We start from the raw sequence: 20914 nt of genomic DNA on the forward strand, positions 1-20914 counted from the left end.
AGGAAGGTGTGCTTTCTGCCAGGGCCAGACACAGCTACCCTTCAAAGAGTCCATCAACAGAGACAAAATGCCCACTGAACTGCAGCATGGAGAAGTGAGAAGTCTGACAATTGGGAATTTTAAAAATACTTACATGAGAAAAGGCCCTTTGACTCTGTGACCTACAAGGTTTTCAGGAAGGCTTTCACAGTCACCTGTAAGACCTTCATGGAGAAGCTGTTGATATCTGAGCTGGATGTGCCTGGGGAGGTGGTTGAAAGTGGACTGGTGGGGCCCCAAGGGTGGTGGCCAGTGGCACAGAGTCTATTCGGAAGCCAGTGCCTGGTGGTGCATTCGAGCAGCCAGTGCTGGATCCAGCCTGCTTAGCATCTCCATGAATGGCCTGGGTGATGGGGCAGAACGGACCCTCAGAGGGCTGGCAGGTGACACTGAATGAGATGAGTGTCTGGCATTTCAAAGGGTCACACTTCCATCCAGGACCTCAACAGGAACTCCATGAAGTTGAACAAGAAGTGCCAAGTCCTGCGCCTGGAGAGGTGCAGCCTCATACACCAAGATGTGCTGGTGGCCACCTATCTGGGAAGCAGCTTGTTAGAAAAGGACATGGGGTCCTGCTGGACACAGGGTTGAACAGAAGTGAGAGGTGTGCCCTTGCAGCAGAGAAGGCTCAGGATGTCCTGTATTGGGCAAAGTGCTGCCTGCAGGTTGAAGGAGGGGTCCTGCCCCTCTGCTCTGCACTGGTGAGGCCACATCTGCAGGACTGTGTCCAGTTCTGGGCTTCCCAGAATAGGACAGACATGGAAAAACTTGGGACAGTTCAGAGAAGAGGCACAGAGATGATGAAGAGACCAGAACATCTCTCATGAGGAGGGGACAAGAGAGCTGGGACTCTTCCCTAGAGGAGCCTTGGGGGATCTCATCAATCCAGTAAACACCTGAGGGGAGGGTGCAAAGGGGACAGTCAGTCTCTGTCCAGCAGTGCCCAGTGACACGACAAGGGGCAATGGGCATGGACTGAGGCTGCTCCAACAGGGTGAGACCTCCCACAGCATGGCAGTGCCATGGCCATGTTACAGCACCTCTTCTTGAACTTCATTAATTTCTTGTTGGCCCATTTCTTCAGCCTGTTGAGGTCCTTCTGGATAGCAGCATGTCTTATTTCCAGCACATGCTCATTGTATCAACATTCCTATTTACTCCATTGGCCTTTCAATATCGGCTGAAATTGGTACCACTCCAATCTATCCTGCTCTTTGACATGACAGAAGTTCTTCTCTCACACTATTGAGCACAACAGCAGAATGTATTTTGGAAGAGAACTACTGCATCCCACCTGTCCCTGGGGTCAGCATTGCTCATATTGCCATTTCCTTCCTTGGCTTTGCCTTTGAACATCTCTCTTCAGTGAAACATCAATGTGCAGCAGCTATAGTGCAAATAAACTTCTTATTTAAAAACAGTATTAATGGCCTGATGACGTACTCTGGGTAGATGGTAGCATAATGTTGCTGCAGCATAGAAAACTATGGGATCATGTGATTAATTTGGTTATTCTTTCTTTTATTTAGAACTGGTTTTTAGTTCACTGGACTTGCATATCAAGGAAATGAAAGCTGTGTTGGAAGGGGCCCTGAGCAACCTGATCTGGTGAGGTTGGAAGTAGATAATCTTTAAGGTCCCTTCCAACCCAAACCATTCTATAATTCCATGTGTCTATGAATCCTGGTGAGCTCCCACAAATACATCTCGAAATATGAAAGATCCTGTCACTTCCTGGGTTGACACTGCACAACAGGAATTGCTAAAGTAATGGAAGTTTTTGATTTAGAAGATAATCTGCATGTGTTTAATACCAGAGAGTACTGCTTGTCTTCAGTATTTCAGGTTGCTTTTAAATTACTTTGCATTTGTTAATTTTGGTTACTATGTCTCAAATGTCAATAAAATAAATAGAAACTATTTGCATTCATTAGCCAGCCATGTAAATATCCTTTATAAAATAAGATTTTTAAAAGACTTTCAAAGTTTTTATTGCAGTTACATCACTTGTATAAAAATCTCTGTTTTTTAGACATTATTTTTACAATGACTTGGAGGAGGAGACATTTCTAGGTTAACATCTGGTTAATAGCTTGTCTGATTTCAAATATTTACAAATAACACGTTGCTTTCTGATTTTTACACTGAGAAATCAAAAAGAAAACTAAAACTGCCACCAGTCTTCCAACTTGCAGTAAAATTTCTCAGTGCTCTAAACTGATGTACAGATGTTTTTAAGGCATTTTTGCTTTAATGCTGGAAGAACACAAGAAAATATTAGTTAGAAGAGGTTTTACAAGAAAATATTAAAACATGCCTGATGGTAAAATAATTTGTTTAATCATTTGGAAATCATTATCAGATAAAATAGCTATCTGATGACAGATAGCAAATATTCTGTGGATATGCAAAAATCTTTGTTATATCTTCATAACAAGGTATGTAGAGATATAGAGATATAAAGTGAAAATGTACTTACTGTGGGAGTAAGCAACTCTTTTGACCCTTTCGCAGACATAACTTGCATTTTTCACAAACCAGGAATAGTATTCAACACAGTATCTGAAGATGGAGTTACAGATAAGAGATGCAGTTAAAGATAAGAGGCTTGTTATCTTTCATAAGGAGAGGGACTTTGGACAAGGGCGTGGAGTGATAAGATGAGGAGGAAAACGGCTTCGGGCTGAAAGAGGGCAGGTTTATATTAAATATCAGGCAGAAATTCTTTGCTGTGAGGGTGGTGAGACAGTGGCACAGGTTGCCCAGAGAAGCTGTGGATGCCTCATCTCTGGAAGTTCAAGGTCAGGTTGGACTGGGCTTGGAGCAGCCTGGTCCAGGGGAAGGTGTCCCTGCCCATGGCAGCAGAGTTGGAATAAATGGTCTTTAGATCCCTTCCAACTCAAACCAATCTATGATTCCATGATAAGCACAGTGTATCATGCTGCTATTATTAAATATGGAAATAAAAAGCTGGAATTCCAACCTCAGTGATGCCATTAGATGTTTGGAAAGATGCAGCTGAGCTTTTTCCACTTAGCTGGAATACTGAAGCAAGATCAGGTACTGATTGGTGCACTGGGACATATTTGGGCCTCAGCCAGTGGCCACAGACCCTCCAAAATAGTCATTGGTGATTGAAAATTGTCATTTGGGAACAAAAAGCCCAAAGGAGTATTTTAAGCAGATCGAGAAAGAAAACACAGTGCCAGGTGTTACCTCATGGCTTCCTTTCTGGAATATCTTCTCTGACCAACACAGAGGCACAGCTGAAAGAACCTACAGAGCTCCATCACACAGGGGTTGATCTTCTGCACTACGAGGGTGACAGGAGGGGAGGTGACACGGGGCTCTCTGAGCATCGCTTGAGGGCACCCTGGGGACAAAACACAGCTCTGAGCTAGCCCAAAGGCTTGTGCCACCACATCTCCTGCTCTGCCTGGTCTGGGCTATGGCCTCCAAAGAAATGGCTTCCCTACTCCAACAAATAAGGGATATCCCTGAAAATGCCATTATGGGGTGGAAGGAAGGAAAGAAAAAGAAAAGGAAAAAGGAAGGAAGTGGCGGAAGAAAGAAAAGAAAGAAAAGAAAGAAAGGAAAGAAAAGAAAGGAAAGAAAGGAAAGAAAGGAAAGAAAGGAAAGAAAGGAAAGAAAAGAAAGAAAGGAAAGAAAAGAAAGAAAGAAAAGAAAGAAAGAAAAGAAAGAAAGAAAGAAAGAAAGAAAGAAAGAAAAGAAAGAAAGAAAGAAAGAAAGAAAGAAAGAAAGAAAGAAAGAAAGAAAGAAAGAAAGAAAGAAAGAAAGAAAGAAAGGAAAGAAAGGAAAGAAAGGAAAGAAAGGAAAGAAAGGAAAGAAAGGAAAGAAAGGAAGGAAGGAAGGAAGGAAGGAAGGAAGGAAGGAAGGAAGGAAGGAAGGAAGGAAGGAAGGAAGGAAGGAAGGAAGGAAGGAAGGAAGGAAGGAAGGAAGGAAGTGGCGGAAGGAAGTGGCGGAAGGAAGTGGCGGAAGGAAGGAAGTGGCGGAAGGAAGGAAGGAAGGGCGGAAGGAAGGAAGGAAGTGGCGGAAGGAAGGAAGTGGCGGAAGGAAGTGGCGGAAGGAAGTGGCGGAAGGAAGGAAGTGGCGGAAGGAAGGAAGTGGCGGAAGGAAGGAAGGAAGGAAGTGGCGGAAGGAAGGAAGGAAGGAAGTGGCAGAAGGAAGTGGCGGAAGGAAGTGGCGGAAGGAAGTGGCGGAAGGAAGTGGCGGAAGGAAGGAAGTGGCGGAAGGAAGGAAGGAAGTGGCGGAAGGAAGTGGCGGAAGGAAGGAAGTGGCGGAAGGAAGGAAGGAAGGAAGGAAGGAAGGAAGGAAGGAAGGAAGGAAGGAAGTGGCGGAAGGAAGTGGCGGAAGGAAGTGGCGGAAGGAAGGAAGGAAGGAAGTGGCGGAAGGAAGTGGCGGAAGGAAGTGGCGGAAGGAAGGAAGGAAGTGGCGGAAGGAAGTGGCGGAAGGAAGGGAAGGAAGTGGCGGAAGGAAGGGCGGAAGGAAGTGGCGAAGGAAGTGGCGGAAGGAAGGAAGGAAGGAAGGAAGGAAGGAAGGAAGGAAGGAAGGAAGGAAGGAAGGAAGGAAGGAAGGAAGGAAGGAAGGAAGGAAGGAAGGAAGGAAGTGGCGGAAGTGGCGGAAGTGGCGGAAGGAAGTGGCGGAAGGAAGTGGCGGAAGTGGCGGAAGTGGCGGAAGTGGCGGAAGGGAGGAAGGAAGGAAGGAAGGGAGGAAGGAAGGGAAGGAAGTGGCGGAAGGAAGGAAGGAAGGAAGGAAGGAAGGAAGGAAGGAAGGAAGGAAGGAAGGAAGGAAGGAAGGAAGGAAGGAAGGAAGAGGAAGGAAGGAAGGAAGGAAGGAAGGAAGGAAGGAAGGAAGGAAGGAAGGAAGGAAGGAAGTGGCGGAAGGAAGGAAGGAAGTGGGCGAAGGAAGGAAGTGGCGAAGGAAGGAAGTGGCGGAAGGAAGTGGCGAAGGAAGTGGCGGAAGGAAGTGGCGAAGGAAGGAAGTGGCGGAAGGAAGGAAGGAAGGAAGTGGCGGAAGGAAGGAAGTGGCGGAAGGAAGGAAGTGGCGAAGGAAAGGAAGGAAGGAAGTGGGGGAAGGAAGTGGAAGGAAGGAAGAAGGAAGGAAGGAAGGAAGGAAGGAAGGAAGGAAGGAAAGGAAGGAAAGAAGGAAGGAAGGAAGGAAGGAAGGAAGAAGGAAGGAAGGAAGGAAGGAAGGAAGGAAGGAAGGAAGGAAGAAAGGAAGGAAGGAATGCAAGGAAGGAAGGAAGTGGGCGAAGGAAGAAGGAAGAAAGGAAGAAAGAAAGAAGAAGGAAAGAAAGAAAGAAGGAAAGAAAGAAGGAAAGAAGGAAGAAAGGAAGAAAGAAAGAAAGAAAGAAAGAAGAAAGGAAAGAAAGAAAGAAAGAAAGAAAGAAAGAAAGAAAGAAAGAAAGAAAGAAAGAAAGAAAGAAAGAAAGAAAGAAAGAAAGAAAGAAAGAAAGAAAAGACAGACATGGTGTGATTGTCAACTATTTTTTCCATTTTTGTGTAAGTAGCAGCAGGCTTTGGCCATGTGTGGATAAACTACCTTACATGCTGACTATAATCCCCTTAGACAGTGTAATTGCATTTCCAGGTTCACATGTCTCACACACTTTATAGCTCTGGGCAATGCTATGTAATGTGATAGCAGAGGTTATGAAGGTTAAATTTGGACTAATGAAGTTCTGTTGAAATAAGCTTGAGTCATCTAGTGCTGACAAGAAATTTAATATAAAATGGCATTCTTGGGCAGGAGGAAAATCAAGGCTCTACCAACCTGAAAGAGAAACTATTTTCATTGCTATGAAACTATTTCTCTCCTGGCAGTGCTTGGCCAAGATAGCGGGAGTATGTGAGGAGCAGGGCACAGACCCTGGCAGCTCCCAAACTCACAGGCTGCTCTGAAAGCCAGCTGTGTCACAGGCACTACACAAATACCAGGTGAAATTAGCAGAGATGGGCAAGAGGGAGACCCATTTCTCTTCACCCCAGCAATTTCACGTAAATGTCATTAGGCTTTGTCCACTTAACAGCATTTGACACACCTTGATATTGTCTTACATGGAGTAAATTAAAAATTAATGGTTCCTTGCTTAAGTAAACACACTTAATGTAAATAACCAAATATCAGAGCATGGGACAATGAGGCTTTAATATAAGTTGTCCCTGAAAAGTAATGTTAAAATTGATGAGAAATAATAAAGTTGATAAATAATTAAAACTTGCTGAAGGCCTCCCTGTACAAATTTCAGCCTCCACAGGCTGTGAGTCCTCCTATTCTACTAAGCAGGTAATAAATGCTTTATTCAAGTCATGTGTTTTGCCAGCAGAAATTCACTTTTATCTAGCTGCAAATTGAACATTGGCAATTTCAATTTGAAGTCATCTGTGTGGGAAAGAGAAGTCAAACAAAAATGCTGAAAGCTAAGGAAGTTGATTTGGGTTTCATTTTTGACAATCACTTTAAATTAATACTGCATTTGCATAATACTGTATTTATTTAATGATGAAATAATTTTTCAATTAATTTTCTATTTATTTTTTTTATTGCATGGTATATTCACATCATATCATTGAAATTTAAATTTCCACCCATTCATAGTAATGCTTTCTACCTCTTCTGTAATAAATTTCTACTGTGAAATGTATTTTTTTGTGTTAGTACATAAGTTCATAAAGATAAGTAAAAGTAGGAATTTATTTCAGAATTTCTTGTTCTAAAAATTCTCTTTCTTAAGAGATTGAATTAGTCAAGAGACCAGAAAAGGCAAGAACCACAGCTCCCGTGCAGATTTCCTCCCATGTGTTTCAAATTGCCACATTATTGTCAGGGGCAGTGAAGTGTCCAACTTTTGCAATAAAAAGACAGCTCTTTTATTAATTCAATATCACATCCCTGTGACACTGAGATTAAATTTTGCTACCAGTGAAGACCAATGTCATGGTTATTGTGAATGATTCAGACTCAAAATATCCCTCCCTGCACGCTCTAATATGCACATTTACATGTTTTATTAGTTGACACCCGCTTCTGTGATTAAAGAAATGAATTATTGGAATAATGAGTCATCCTTCAAAACAATGTGAATGCCCTTTCTTACTTAAGGATCCCACTGCTGGATTTATTTCCCCAAATGTGTGGTTGTTAGAATCAGGCAGGCAGCCTGTGCCTCCATGGCTCCTCACACAGAGGCATTTGGTGACTCCAATTATCCCATCTCACTGAAATCCATGTTTTCCACCTTTTCAAAGCATCCTAGGTTCTCCAGGGTCTATAGTGTTGCACACCAGAGGAGGACTCTGGTGTTTGGAGCTCTTCAAACAGAAGTAAGATGAGAGAGAATGAAATCTGATTTCAGAATTAAATAGCATTATAACAGCTAAAAAGATACCATGAAAATGAAAGTGATTTGCCCAGCATTTTAGTTCCTTAGACTCTTCTATTTTTTTTCTAAAATATCAAGCCTAAGTGATATTGAAGACTCCTGGAGGTCAAGCTGATCTGTTATCTTTGCACTACCCAGCATCCATGCTTCTCCTAGACAGTCACCACACAGAAACAGGAGATGAGAACTGAGCTTTGATGAAAATCTAGTTGATGATGATCCTTTTTTAGCTGAGGAAGTAGTATGCAGTATTGTAAATTCAGAACAATTACGGGGGTTTCATGTGGCATGAGCTGGTTTCATAATTTTATTTATGATGGGATTTAAAGCATGATATTTTCTTTTGCAATGACTTATAAGAATGAATTCTCTGATAACCAATCAGTGCTAAAATTGCCCCACAGAGTACCTATGTTAATTCTATCACCACAATATAGTCTATGTTATGAATTTGCAGTTGTGTACCATTCACAAGCAAATGGGAAGCAGTCCCTTGGACATTTGGGGTGGTTTACATACATAAACTATCACAAGCTAATTAACCATGTATGTTTTTGCTGCATGGGAATGTTTCTATCTTGCATTGCTTGCAAACACATTGCTGTTCCTGTGCATTTACTCACTGGTAGCTGAGTAAAGTTTCAGTGTCACACCAGGTCGGTAGGAAGGTGGCAGAGGCAGTACTGTGGAGGGCAAATCTGGAGGGAGGGAAAAGTATAGAACTTGCTTTGACATCTTAAAACAAAAAGGCAGGTTAATTGAAGGAGCAGCAAAAAGGAAGAAAAAAAACTAACCCTGAACGCACAGTTCATTAATAAACATCTACATGGACAGTGATGTATGAACACATTATCAGTCATCTATTTCTATTTATTACTTTCTATTTCATAAATGTGCCAACTGACACAATTTGCTGCTATCCCAGACCAGTCTTACCTGGCTCTGTTTGCATCACTTTGCTGGCTTCTTGTGGAGACCCTGTCTGCATCCAAAGCATGGACGTGTCAGCTGTGGGAAGAGACAGACACACCCTTCCTTTTATTAATTATTTATCTGTCTACTGAGAAGAATTTCTAGGTATGAGACAGTTCAACAGCCAGAGGCCCTCACCCAGTACTGCCAATGACATATAAACATGCCAGGATGAAATAGGAAGGACAAAAGCTGTACTTGACTAGAACTCAAATAGACTGTGGTCTAGGGAAGGGCAGGGTTTCAAAAAGGCAAAAGAAGCATTTCTACATGGCTTTTTCACAGGTCTGCTCACCAAATTTGGAGCTAAATGTGAGGCAGAGGTGTTTGTGGGAAGCAAGACCAGGTTTTTCCCCTAAAGCTTATAAACTACAGGATGGAACCTCGAGCTGATTTTGACATTTCTGCAATAAAGTAATCAAACCACTGGTAAACCAGAGCGGGTGTCCCTGAAGGGCTCTCCAACCTCCACTCAGAGACACTTGGCCAAACCCCAGAGCAGTGGGGCAGGGCAGGTTCCAGAGCTCCTGGCCATACTCACTGGGGCTGGGCTGCAGGGCTGCTGGTGGGGCCAGGCTGCCCCCAGGGCTCAGGGGGGGTCTGGCCATGCCCTGGGGCCTGGGAGCATCCACGTGGGGTGATGGAAACCACGAGCCTTTGGCTCCAACTGTCCTTGGCCACAGCGGGAACTTCGTGGTGGGGATGGTGGGGATTCCCCCTCCTTTTTGGGCAAGAGGGGTCCTGGGAGCTGGAGAAGCAAGAGAGACAGAGAAAGGGCACCAGCAACTGCAACACACTGGGGCAGAATAATATCTAAAATACACCCAGAAAATCCCATCTACCCCTTGAGTGCTTCTCTGGCACTTGAGCAGGCACTTGTCCATTTTGTTTTAAATATGGGAATTCAGGGAGCTCCAATAATGTTTGAAATTTTAACTGAGAACATTTTAATGTGAGAGTTTTCATAAACAAATAAAGGAACTGAAATGTTCCTGCAGGGTTCTGTTTTTTCCTTGACATAACTTGGGCTTAATTTCCTGAACTGCTTCACTACAGTAGAAAGGGAAAAGGTCTTGTCTGTTTGAAGGTGAGCAGGCAGGTACTGGAGGGCAGATGCTGCAGATTGAGAACTGACACTCATGGATATGAGAGATAACAAAGGTGGGCATGTGGTTTAGGAAATTAAAAAAAAATTATAAAAGACAGCAGACTGCCTACAGGAAATGCAGGCATTTTGTAGGAGACAGATGCAGCTGCACTGACAAGGAGGTATGAAGTCAAGGTCAGAATTTCTATTGATTTCTACCACAAGCTAGCAAAGGTTTGCTTTTGGGCTTCCAAAATGGGGCAGAGCAGCACTTTTCTATCTTGTAGCCCTGTAGCAAAGTTAAATGCACTAAAGTTTATGAAATGCTCAAGTACAACTGAATGTCATATAAAGAAATAGAGAATAATACAGAAAAAAGCCCCACAGAAAATAAGAGGAAATAGTTTAAATAATCTTATTTTTTGGTTTGAAAACAACAAGGAGTTTTTCTCTTCTTCCCTGCCTCTTTAGAAAACTTATTTTTTTCTGTAAAATGCTTTTCACAAGAGTTTCTCTATTGTCCAGCTCTTCAATGCATTACTGGCATCATTTGCTGACTCAGAGAAATTTTATGCTACCCTTTATTTGGAGTTAACATCACAGTTAACTGTGCAGCAAACATACACGATCACTTGTCAAGACATTAATCAAGGAGAATACAAATTTAGGTCTGACAATATTTGCTCACATTTAAATGTCCACACATGTTCTGCTGATGAATCCAGTGTCTTGTTAGGGTCTTCCTGCAACTTCATGAAACTTGAGAAAATTGAATCTAGGTCTTGGAGGTATGAGGAGACAAGGTTAGAGCATTCACTATCCACTGCATATTGTGTGAGAAAAAGGAAAGAAATCAGATTCTGCTACCATAGAAGTAGCTGTTTCTAATTAAAGGGGGTTTTGGCCAAGTGTAGTCATTGTTTTTGTTTGGTTTTAAAAGGAGAAACATCCCACAGCTTTCAGCACAACTTGCCACTGATTTCAGTTTGCCTGCATTAATCTGTCCTTGAAAATGGGAGATAGTGATGGGCAACAATGAAAGGTGAGCACCTGAAGGGCAGCTCAAACTGGCAAAGCAGTTTTGGGTGGAGGAGCCACACAGGACAATGACTGAATGTATTCACCTGCACTCTGAATGTAACTCATGTAGGAGGTCATTTGTGCTGAGAGCTATGGAAGGTACCCAGTTAGATTTAAGAGCACTAGAGACCCTCCCCAGCCCAATGCTGAATTCTCTAAAAGCTCTCATCCCAGCAGGTTTTGCTCCACCAGAAGACCTTGTAAAAAATCGTTAAAGATTGTAAAATGTACTTACATTTATTATATAATTACTGTATTAAATTTTCAACAATACAAAATATTATTCTAACTATAACCAAATATATAATATTATGCAAATAGATAAGAAATAATAAAAAAATTAATATTTCTAGTAGTGGAAGTGAGGATGGAGTACTCATTGCAAGAGCATTATGGACATGATTTTCACTGTGGTTCCTGTTTCCTTTTATTGCCCAGGGTGTACTTACCCAGGTCAGATGATGTGTTACTGGAAAATGTGTAATTAATAACAGGAGACTTATCTAGTATTTCCAAAAAGTCAGACAGATTTTTCCCTGCAAATAGAAATGCTTACAAATATCAACAAAGGCTTGTTTCCAGTATAAATCATCACTGAGGAAAACTAGGGAAATATTGTTGGGTGGAATGATTTTAACTTTTACCTGTCTGCCCTGCCATCACACAGATGTAGATACAATCCGAGTCATTGCTCTGACGCACTGAAAAGCAAAAAACATAAAAGAGATCACCGTTACCAGTTTTCCTTACATGGAATTATCTTAAACAGTTGAAAACACAGACAAAAAATGGCATGTGGCTATGGCAGCTGACCAAGTATGTTTCTTCTGAGCTAATTTTTGACAAAAATCTCAAACTACCATCAAATCAAAATGTTTGTATCTTCAGGGGAAAAGTTTCTATCTAATTAAAATTCTAAATTACAAGCATTTTTATATGGAAAAACATCTTCAGATAAAATAGCCCATACTTATTCTCTGTGAACCAGAATTGCTCAAAATATCAGTATGTAATAATAATTCTCAAACCCACCAATTTTAGTAATTAATTATAAAACATTCAAACAACATAACGTAGAAACATGTACATCTCTATATTACACACATTCACATTATGTATGTATCTTGTTCCATGTGCTGCAAGAAAAATGCTGTTGAATAAGAGCAATAGGCTTTTATCCACATTTTTATGGTTGATTTCATGTCAGGAGAAAATTATAAGACAATGATAAATGTTCAAAGGAAATGCAAACCTGAGAGAATAGAAGTGGATTTGAAAATTTCTGTGAGATAACTGGTGGAGTTTCCAATGATATCAACAAGTAGAGCTGTAAAATCTAAACAACAAATAGAGAAAGTTTATTATTGAAAACACATATCCTATCATGTGTGCCAAGTCAAAAATTCACTCTTATATGTGATGATATTTTAGATATATGCTCATACATGGCAAAGGTTAGAATATTTTGCTGGAGTGAACTGAAGAAAGCACAAGAATACTTTCAGAAGTATGTTTCAAAGATGATACCCAAAATGACATTTTTGTGTCTAAAAGCAAACTTAAATGGAATTTATCTGTTCAAGAGAACATTTTAAAGTAATGCTGTACTTAGTCTGCTTAAATGTAGAAGGAGATCTAAAGCCTGCAGGCTTTCCCTGCTGTAATTGCTTGTCTGCTGTGTAGGACCTTCCAATAGGCATTGGATTCTTTCCTCTGGGGTCTGCTTCAGACATAAGGATGATTCAGATGTCAGCCCAAGAAATGGCTGGTGGTGTTTTAGTGGTACTTCCTAGCAGTACCAGGTCACTGTTCTCACTTAGGGAGTGCTGGACCTGAGCCCTGAATTTTTACTGCTTTGGAGAATGCTCCAATCCCCAAGATATTCTGGAATTGCAGCACAAAGATTAAAGTTTCTCTGTTATTCTCCAAGGCAAACTGGGTAATTATCCATAAAGGCTTGTGAGATGTGTGGGTCCAGAGAAAGGCATGAAAGCCACTGTGGCTTGTGCAGGGTCACATCTAGAGGCTTTAGAGTGTGGTCTGTAGCCGTTGATCTACTCTTGATGCCCTACATTAACCAGCTAAAGAATCCAAACACTCAGATGGATCCTGAAATGTTAAATTCTGTGAAATCAGGGGTGTGAATGAGGATTTCAGGTGAAGGGTTTGCCCAACAGTATTTTGTAGTCCATTTAACAGTTCTATGAAGATGTTAGTGCTTGCTTTTCCCTTCTCTTGGGCTCATTGCGGTTACTGGATGGAGGAGTGCGCCTCTTGCTGGTGGAGTGACAAAACTATCCTTTGTCCCCTTAAAAGGAAAGAAACCCAGAAGTTTCTCTCCTCAAATAAGTGAAAAGATGCCTCATAGGACCCAGGGGACTTCATCTCAAACTTAAAGATAGCTGATTAGACAGAAGCCAAAAAGTCTTGCCTGGGCAATTAACTAGAAGAGGATGTGAATAAAGAAACCAAAGGCTTTTGTAAAGTGTTTTACCAGGAGCAAGAACGTCTAGCACCTGGCTCTGTTTTTCTGTTTGTTATTTTGACTTTTATTAAACCTTTTTGTTTCCAACACTGCAACAGAAGCCATCCTGCTGCTTTTTATGCCTCCAAGGCTAGCTGAGCTATCTTGGGTGTGTTATAGGCCTCTCAGAGCTTATTAGACCTGGCTCGAAGAAGTCACTATAACAAGTGGAAGTTTCTCTGTTGGTGCAGAGAAGCCCTTGTTCATCTCCTCAGGGTTATCTCAGGAGAGAAAAAGTGGCCAAGATGAGGTACCACGTATTGCTGGTTGTCTCTCCTGTGCTGCAACTTGTATTTCCAAGGAGGAAGGGGAGGCTTTTGCCAGTCAAACCACATGAGTCACTTGGCTGGTGGCTCCATCCCAGACTGGCTGCAGCCACCTGAGGCTGTGGACTTAGAGCAGCCACTCCTTGTGAGTTACGGCTGTTGGCCTCAGAGTGGTGGTGGAAATCAAAAGGATGAAGTCTGCAGAATTCAGACTACAGCCTTCAGCTCCAAAGGAAATAATTTAGCTTAAGCACATGCAATTGCCAACCTCTTTTGTGTACCCACCTGTCAAGTCATTTGTCACATTATTCAAACAGTAGCAGTAGTGCATAGGGAGCTTGCCAGGGTCAATATTTTTTGCATTAGAGACTGGAGGGAGAGACAGAGAAAAAAAATCAGCGTGTTGTGGCATAGGCTGTGGGAAAGAAGCTGCTCCAGAGCTGAGCAAACCCAACACTCACTGTTGTAAATGGTGACTGACACTTTGTGGAAGGCGAACGAGCTGTAAGAGGTGATGCTCAGCAAAGAGAAGAGTTTCTTGGTACCTGCAGAGACACAGGTCCATGCTATTAGAGCTGGGAATAAATAGTGAGAACAGCATGTTTTGACTCTGCTCATTTAGCGTCTGAAGGATTCCCAAGGTGCCAGTATGATACAGCTGCCTCACACTCAGTCCATTCTCATTTCCACTGAAGGCACGATCATTTGCATTGCTTCTTCCTTTTTATTTTGTTTTTCTTTTAATTGAAATGTACACTGGATTAGAAAGTGCTTTTGAAAGGCATCCTACAAGTAATTATATTGTGTCTATATATAAACCCACACTAATTTCCAAGATCTCTGGGGTAGACAGCCATCTGCATGATAAATGCACAGAGGTAACATGCCCCTAGAAGCAGCTCTGGAGGCTGACAGCACATGTTTACAGCTTCTCCTGCCAGCACCTGTAGTGCTTTTTCTCCTGCTCTGCTGGGCTGGCAGCTGTGACCTGCCCGGCTGTGTCCCATTACCTCTGAGTGCAGTGCTCAGCATCCCATTCACCAGCTCTGTCAGGTTAATGGCAGCCAGGTCCAGGGACTTTGCAGGCAGCTCTGAAAGAAAAGGGGTACATGAAGGCACAAGGAAACAGCTGTGCAGCCACTGCTCATGTGTGCTGGAAATCTGCCAGAACAGGAAAACCAAAAAGAGTAGATTATGCACGTTTGGGGCGTACCAAAAAAAACACTGATGGGAGAGTAAAAGTCCACCACGGAGATGAGTCTAGGAAATAGCAAGATACAGCAGCAGTGGAGTGGTGGGCCAAAATTCAGGTCTGCCAGCTGTGCCCTTGACCATGGCCTTGAGCAGCTGCAGGACCCTGCCAGCCCTGGCATGCTGGTGCTCTCCCCTGCTGGGCAATGGGTGTTCGCTGCCAACAGAGCAGCAGATCTCACCATGCAGGTCACAAAAGGCAGAGAAAGTGCCTAGGAAATGTTCCACCTTCCCCAAACCTACGTGAAAATACAGATTTTTGTTTTTCAGCTACATTGATGGCTATATTGCTTTTTACAGAAAAAAAATTGCTGTAGCCAAATCACTCTTTTTATCTTAACATATTTTATTTCTGTTGTTGTTGCTTATTTGTTTTTCCCAAGTCTTTTCAAAGATTTTTTTTTTGCTTCTCTCCCACAAAGTCATGCAGAAGCCGAGCAGTGCAGTGTCTGTGTGAGGGAGGAAGGTGTGTGTGAGCATGACAGAGAGAGGAAGAACAGAGCAGGACAGAAAAAGAAGCACAGAGAGCTGAGATGCGAACAAAATTGAATCTGGGGAGAAATGCAATTTTCCAATGACATCAGTACTATTTATAACCAGTTTGAAGCCAAGCTGCACCCCAGGGCTGAAAGCAGCACTTGTCCACAGCGTAGCAGAGAGAAAAGGAAAAACAAAAGGGAATGAAGAGCTGGGAAGGAGAGAAAGGAAAAAGAGAAGAGCAGATTTTGGGAAGGACAGTTGTTAACATGGCCAGGGACTGGACTGGGTGGGTTGGGGCTCACAGGCTCTGCAGGAGCAGGGCCCATCTGCTGCCATCTCCATGCCCAGCGCAGCACCTCCCTCTCCCATCCCCACCCTGACTCTGGGGCCCCTGATGTGCTGCCTGTTACCTGCAGTAGCCAGCACTGCCAATTGCTTCTCTTTCTTGTTTTCTTTTCTTAGGCACGAAGCTGAAAAGGGAAGAAAGAGACTGAGAAACAGTTTTTTTCCTGTTGAATTTGCCCCCCAATAATCAAAATAAAACTATAATAGCAAATATTTGTAGAGATCCTCACTAGGCTTGCACCCAGAATTTGATGCAAGGTACAGAGTAAAATAATGCCAAATCCAAACAAATCTTCCCTTCTTTCTGCATGCTTGTTATCAGAGCAGTCATGCAATTGAGGATTGTCCTCAAGAGCTGTGTTGCAGGAGGAATGGGCTGAAACTGGGCTCAGGAGGTTGGACTGGGTTTCTGGGATCACTTGGTGACCAGCTGAGGTGCACAGCAGTAAATGAGAGATTGCAGGACAAGTTGAAGGTATGTGTTTGAGATTTAGGTTTCCTATCCCACCAGAGGAGAGCTGAGTGCCTCCTAGGAGTAATCCAAAAGTCTCTCCAAAGGAGTCAGTGCTAGAAAATGCTAATCTGCCATGTTCCTATGAAGCTTTAGCTTCTCAGCCAACCAAGTTCCCCTTTATCTATGTTTATAAAGGAGAAATACCCAGTAGGCAGTGTATAATCCAAGGTTTATAAATTGCGATGTTGTGTTAATCAGCTGTATTAACAACCCTCAATTAGTCACAGCTAAATTTGGATTGACAATCTAGGTGGTAGGAGCTCTTCTAACCCTTCCCTCTCTTTCCTTTTAAACCTTTCTGATTCCAGATTCTCAGCATGGGATCCAGGAACAGGCAACCCCTGCTCTGCTCTGCTGAGTGACACCAGCCCTGGAGCTCCAGCCCTTCAGATGTGGCAATGGGGCTGTGGGAGCAGCTGGGAGGTAGACACTGGGGTATTCCCTGGGGAGCACCAGCCCATTGTCCTTACCTGTGCTGAAAACCAGAAAGAGACACAGAAATCCCAGGCTCATCTTCGCTGCCACCTGGCAGCAGAGCCCCTGCATTATGGATGCTGACTTCCAGCAGGTTTGGCTGCTCTAGGAGAGAGAAATGCTCTTTTGGTGGTGGTAAAATTTTTAGCATGGAGCAACTTTGTCCAGCCCTTGTCCCAGAATGATTTAACCACAGGTGAAATATCTGATTTCTGTGATGCAGAGAAAGATTGGGTTGGAAATGACAAAGGAGCAGAGATCCCACAATCAGTATTTCCTCTGTGCCTCTGGATGCCTCTTGGTTTTGAGTCCTGCCTAACTGGCTTTTCTGGAGGATTGGTAATGTTGTCAACACAACCCTCTTCTCTGGCAGGATGAGCTGTGCCTAAAAGGCACCTGACACATCAAGTGCCTAAAGCCGTTCTGCTAAAAGAAAATAAAATTTGCTTATGTTTAGTTTCAGACTAGAAATGACAACTGAAGTTCTCTTCCACAGAAATGTTGCTTTTCTGATTATTCCTGGTTTTGTATTTCTGTAGTTACTATCACCAGGTTGTGTCCTGTGCTGCCTTGCCTACCTGCTTGGTAAGGATTAACAGTGTTCTACCTTTCAGACCATGAGCTGCTTTCCAGGTTTCAAAGATTTAATTACATGGTTAGGGAGGAGGGAAAAAAAAAGGTTTCTTTTCATGTTTCCCCTGTTTTTTCAATATCAGAACATGTCAAATAACTCTGTAGTTGTCAGAAAATGAGGGATGATATGAAAACCAGCAAAAAAAAAAAAAGCCCAAAATTTTTTAATATCCTCTTGGAGCAGCTAATCTTGCAAGTATGCAGCAAAACATTATCTTGAAGGTAATACTGTTTGATTAGAAAACTATTATCATCATATTTAAAATATTTTTCATCTTGAAGTCACTGGAGAATTGACACATTCAAAAAATGGCTTATTTGTACTTAGTGGCTCTAAAGAGATTCTTCCCTGGGATGGTGGAACAATACTAAATATTTCTGTGTTGGAAATGTCTGTGTTTGCTGGCCTGATGAGTCAAAAGTGTGTAAGTGCCAGCTCTGCTAATTCAAGCAAGGCTCTAAGAGCATTCAAGCAGTTCATCCTACCTTTTCAGCCCATCTGCCCAATCCTTTTTACTCAGACCCAAGCTTGGACTCATCCACAGTTTCTGCACAGCATGTGCAGAAGAAAGGAACTGAGGCAGAAAGTGTTGGTCAAATCTCATTCCCAGACTTCATACTCCATCACCTTTCTATGGAGGAATTATGCATGGACAGAGTCCAGTATCCCATGGGCAAGTCCAGTGCCAAAAATCCTAAACCTGGCTTTTCTTGCAACAATATTTGGAATCTGGCAAACTGCTAGATTACAGACCATGAAAATGTTGCTGTCATGAAAATCCCAAGGCCTGACTCCCTGGCAAGGCTATCCCTGCTTCCACTCTCTGGTGTTATGAAGCTTCCTGGGACTTGTAACAGCTTTTTGTTTGTTTGTTTGTTTGCTTGTTTGTTTGTTTTTAATGGATCTGTGGACTCTGTAATGAGGGGAGAGCAGTGAGTTAGCTCAAGCCTGCTCACAGGTTGATGTGATGGAAGCAGTGGAGGTGTAGTCTGCATGGAGATTGGGTAAAACCGACCCACATCTCTGGATTCTGGTAATTTTTTTGTGGTCTTTGGATTGTTTCAATGAAATAGAGAGGAATTGGTGAGAGATGCTCCTCTGTGGAGCTGAGTGTGAGGAAATGGTGCTTTGCAAAGCAGCAGGGAGGTGGCTGTTGGGGAGAGTAGGCTTGGGGAGGTGGAGAGTTGGGTGGGTTGTAACTGCATGTGATTTGAAGCAGGGGTCCATGGTGGCTGGTGCATCTAGATAATCAAATCTCCTATTAAAGGGAAACTATTGGGTTGTGTCTTTGTTTGAGGTCAGAAGTGGGGTGATTTGCTGCTTATAATAGAACTGTATGAATTTTGATTGTATAATGAGAAGTGTCACCTTAGCTCTGCAAAATCTGCAATAGGATGAGCTGTGCTTTGTGATGATGGTCCAGTGTTTATGGGCCACAGCCCCTGTGAGCTGTTCCATGCACACACAGGAGTGACCAGGCTGCAGAGCCAGTGCTGTCCCTGTGCACACCAACCCAAGGGACACCAGCAGAAAATGCAGACAGCAGAAGTGCTGCCACTGAGCTGTCCCTGAGGTGCAAGGCTGGCCAGCCTGAGGGTCTCTGCAGCCCTGACTAGTGAGTGACCCCACTCCTCTGCCCTTCACAAGGATTTTGGCTGCATGGCAGTTGAAAGACCCAGAGCTAGGAGGTGGGAGAAGAGGGCATGCCCTGTGCCATTTTCAGTCTGTCCCTACAGATCAATGCCAGTGTTCACCCACCATGAGGAAACTGGATTTCCAGGACCTGCTTTGAGGAATATGGGCTCTCCTGGGTCACCAGTGAATCACACTGGCACTGAAATCCTTGGTGAGAGCATTTCACAGACTGATGTGAAAGCACAACTGTTTTACAGAGGTTCATAAGTAAAAGGGTAGATAGCAGTTAATCTCCTATCAGAGATCTTAATGTTGATTTATTAAAACTGGCCAGAGTTGTTCATGGCAGCAGGACAGGGGAAAATCATTTGACAAAGGACTTGGTGTAGCAAGTAAGAGCAGGGTCTAGAGAGATCACATTCCTAAAACACAGAGAAGAGGCAAGAGGATTGACACATGAAGGGATCATCTATTTTAGGAGAGAGAGAAAAGTTGTAAAAATACAAACAGAATAGAGCAAGACAAATTGTGCTTGGAAGCATTCCCCATACACTGGGTGAAGCTTTCTTTCTCACCTGAATTCTCAGTTCCCTGCTGTCCTCCCCACAGAGCTGCTCCTCTGTGCTAATCAACACAAACAACTCTCTGCATACATAGTGCTGATTTCCAGCAGGAATTCAGAGAAGGCATTACCTGGCCATATCACACTACAGACTCAGCCAAGCAAAACATCTAATGATAGGGACAACACGCAAAGATTACCTGGAAGGATGGATCACAGTAAGACAAATCTTCCTCTACTTCTACCAAAGAAATATTGAGTATTGTTCCTACAAAATGATGGAAAATCCCCCATTCATGAGAGTGTTTGTTTTGCATGAATGCCATTTTTAGCACTGCTGTGTTCCCTGACTAGCACAAAATGCTTAAAAAGAAATTGCAGATAAATCTTAATACTAGGGATATCACTCCAAAAGGGACTACCCTTGCTCCTTATTGGATAGAGGCTTGATTTAAATTTGAAGCATTAGCTTTTAGTTGCTTCCCAAAATCTTTTTCCAGTATTAACTCCCTGAAATTTATGCCATCCAACCAAATTTCAAAACTATGTGTGACAACTATTCCTAGAACTGTTGCCTGACATATCTTATCTCTCAGCAATGTGGATATTAGTAATATTAACTCTTGTAATACACGTCACATTTGCGTTACTCTGGTTATTCAATATCCAATTTCTACTTATCAGGGACAAGCCTTTATTGCTTTGCAACTGTATCTCTCTTGAAGTGACTCCACTGTGATGACTGAAATACATGTCCAGGTTGCAAATATGAAACCCTCATTGTCCTCCAGACCAAAATCACCATTTCCATTCCAGACTGTACTGAGATCCACAGGTGCCTCACAGCCCCAAGCAGGCAGATAAATCCCATAAACTGACTCAGAGAAGGTTTTCCTTCCAAACATTTGTCTGATAAAGACTGGGGGTCAAGTCTTTGGTTACAGTTTCTCATTCACCTCTGCTGGTATAACAATCCTCCTCTGTTTATTTTAAACTGAATGATATTAGTAGAATCTATTTTATTTAGAACTGTTGATCCAGAGTTCCCTGAACTGCTGAATTGGAGATTTTAATCCAGTTCAAATTACTTTTATACACTCAAGAAGACCTCTTATTAAATCCCTCCCTGTTACTCTGGGTTAACAGCAATCTTAAACCAATGTGTTTATTAGCTATCCTTCAGTAGAACTCCTTTTAATGTGGCAGGTAACCATGAAGTTTAAATAGTTTTCATTTTTCCTGTACCAACGTACTGCTCTCCAATCTCAAGCAGTTTCCTCACGTCTTCACGCTTAACAGAGCAGAACAGAAATCAAGAGAACAAAGAAATAAAAGAGGAAAGTCCTTGAGTACAAATTTCCTTACCTTCATTCAGTTGCAACATCTAAAGGTAATGTCTCATTTTAAGCACACCATCATCCACCAAGTCTAAAGAAATATTTCAAGTTAATGTGAAAATATGCCCATTACAACTGCACGCTTCATTACATTGATACAATTACTTTTTAAGTTCAGATTTATTTGTGTGAGAATGCAATATAATGCAATAAATTTACATTTAGTAAAAAAAATAATTTAATTTGCTACATTTCCACTGAGCATTAATAGCACAGCTGAGAAGGTTTCCTCCAAGTACAAGCAAAACCACC

The 20914-nt window shown here is 42.5% G+C and overlaps 1 protein-coding gene across 1 annotated transcript; it reads right to left on the bottom strand.

Annotated features, from left to right (window-relative positions):
- Positions 1-2251: 2251 nt before the first annotated feature.
- Positions 2252-20673, bottom strand: HHLA1 (HERV-H LTR-associating 1). The gene is made up of 16 exons (XM_030943743.1): positions 20631-20673; positions 16431-16539; positions 15512-15571; positions 14381-14461; positions 13832-13915; positions 13656-13739; positions 11833-11916; positions 11225-11281; positions 11030-11116; positions 10189-10275; positions 8955-9161; positions 8378-8449; positions 8065-8139; positions 3256-3412; positions 2519-2601; positions 2252-2295 (listed from the first exon to the last, which is right to left on the bottom strand). Exons 1-16 carry the CDS (start codon positions 20634-20636, stop codon positions 2252-2254), a joined length of 1377 nt encoding a protein of 458 aa, XP_030799603.1. The 5' UTR covers positions 20637-20673.
- Between the last annotated feature and the right edge of the window lie 241 nt (positions 20674-20914).

The sequence above is a fragment of the Camarhynchus parvulus genome, chromosome 2, assembly GCF_901933205.1.
Source record: "Camarhynchus parvulus chromosome 2, STF_HiC, whole genome shotgun sequence".
In the NCBI taxonomy this organism is placed as follows: domain Eukaryota; kingdom Metazoa; phylum Chordata; class Aves; order Passeriformes; family Thraupidae; genus Camarhynchus; species Camarhynchus parvulus.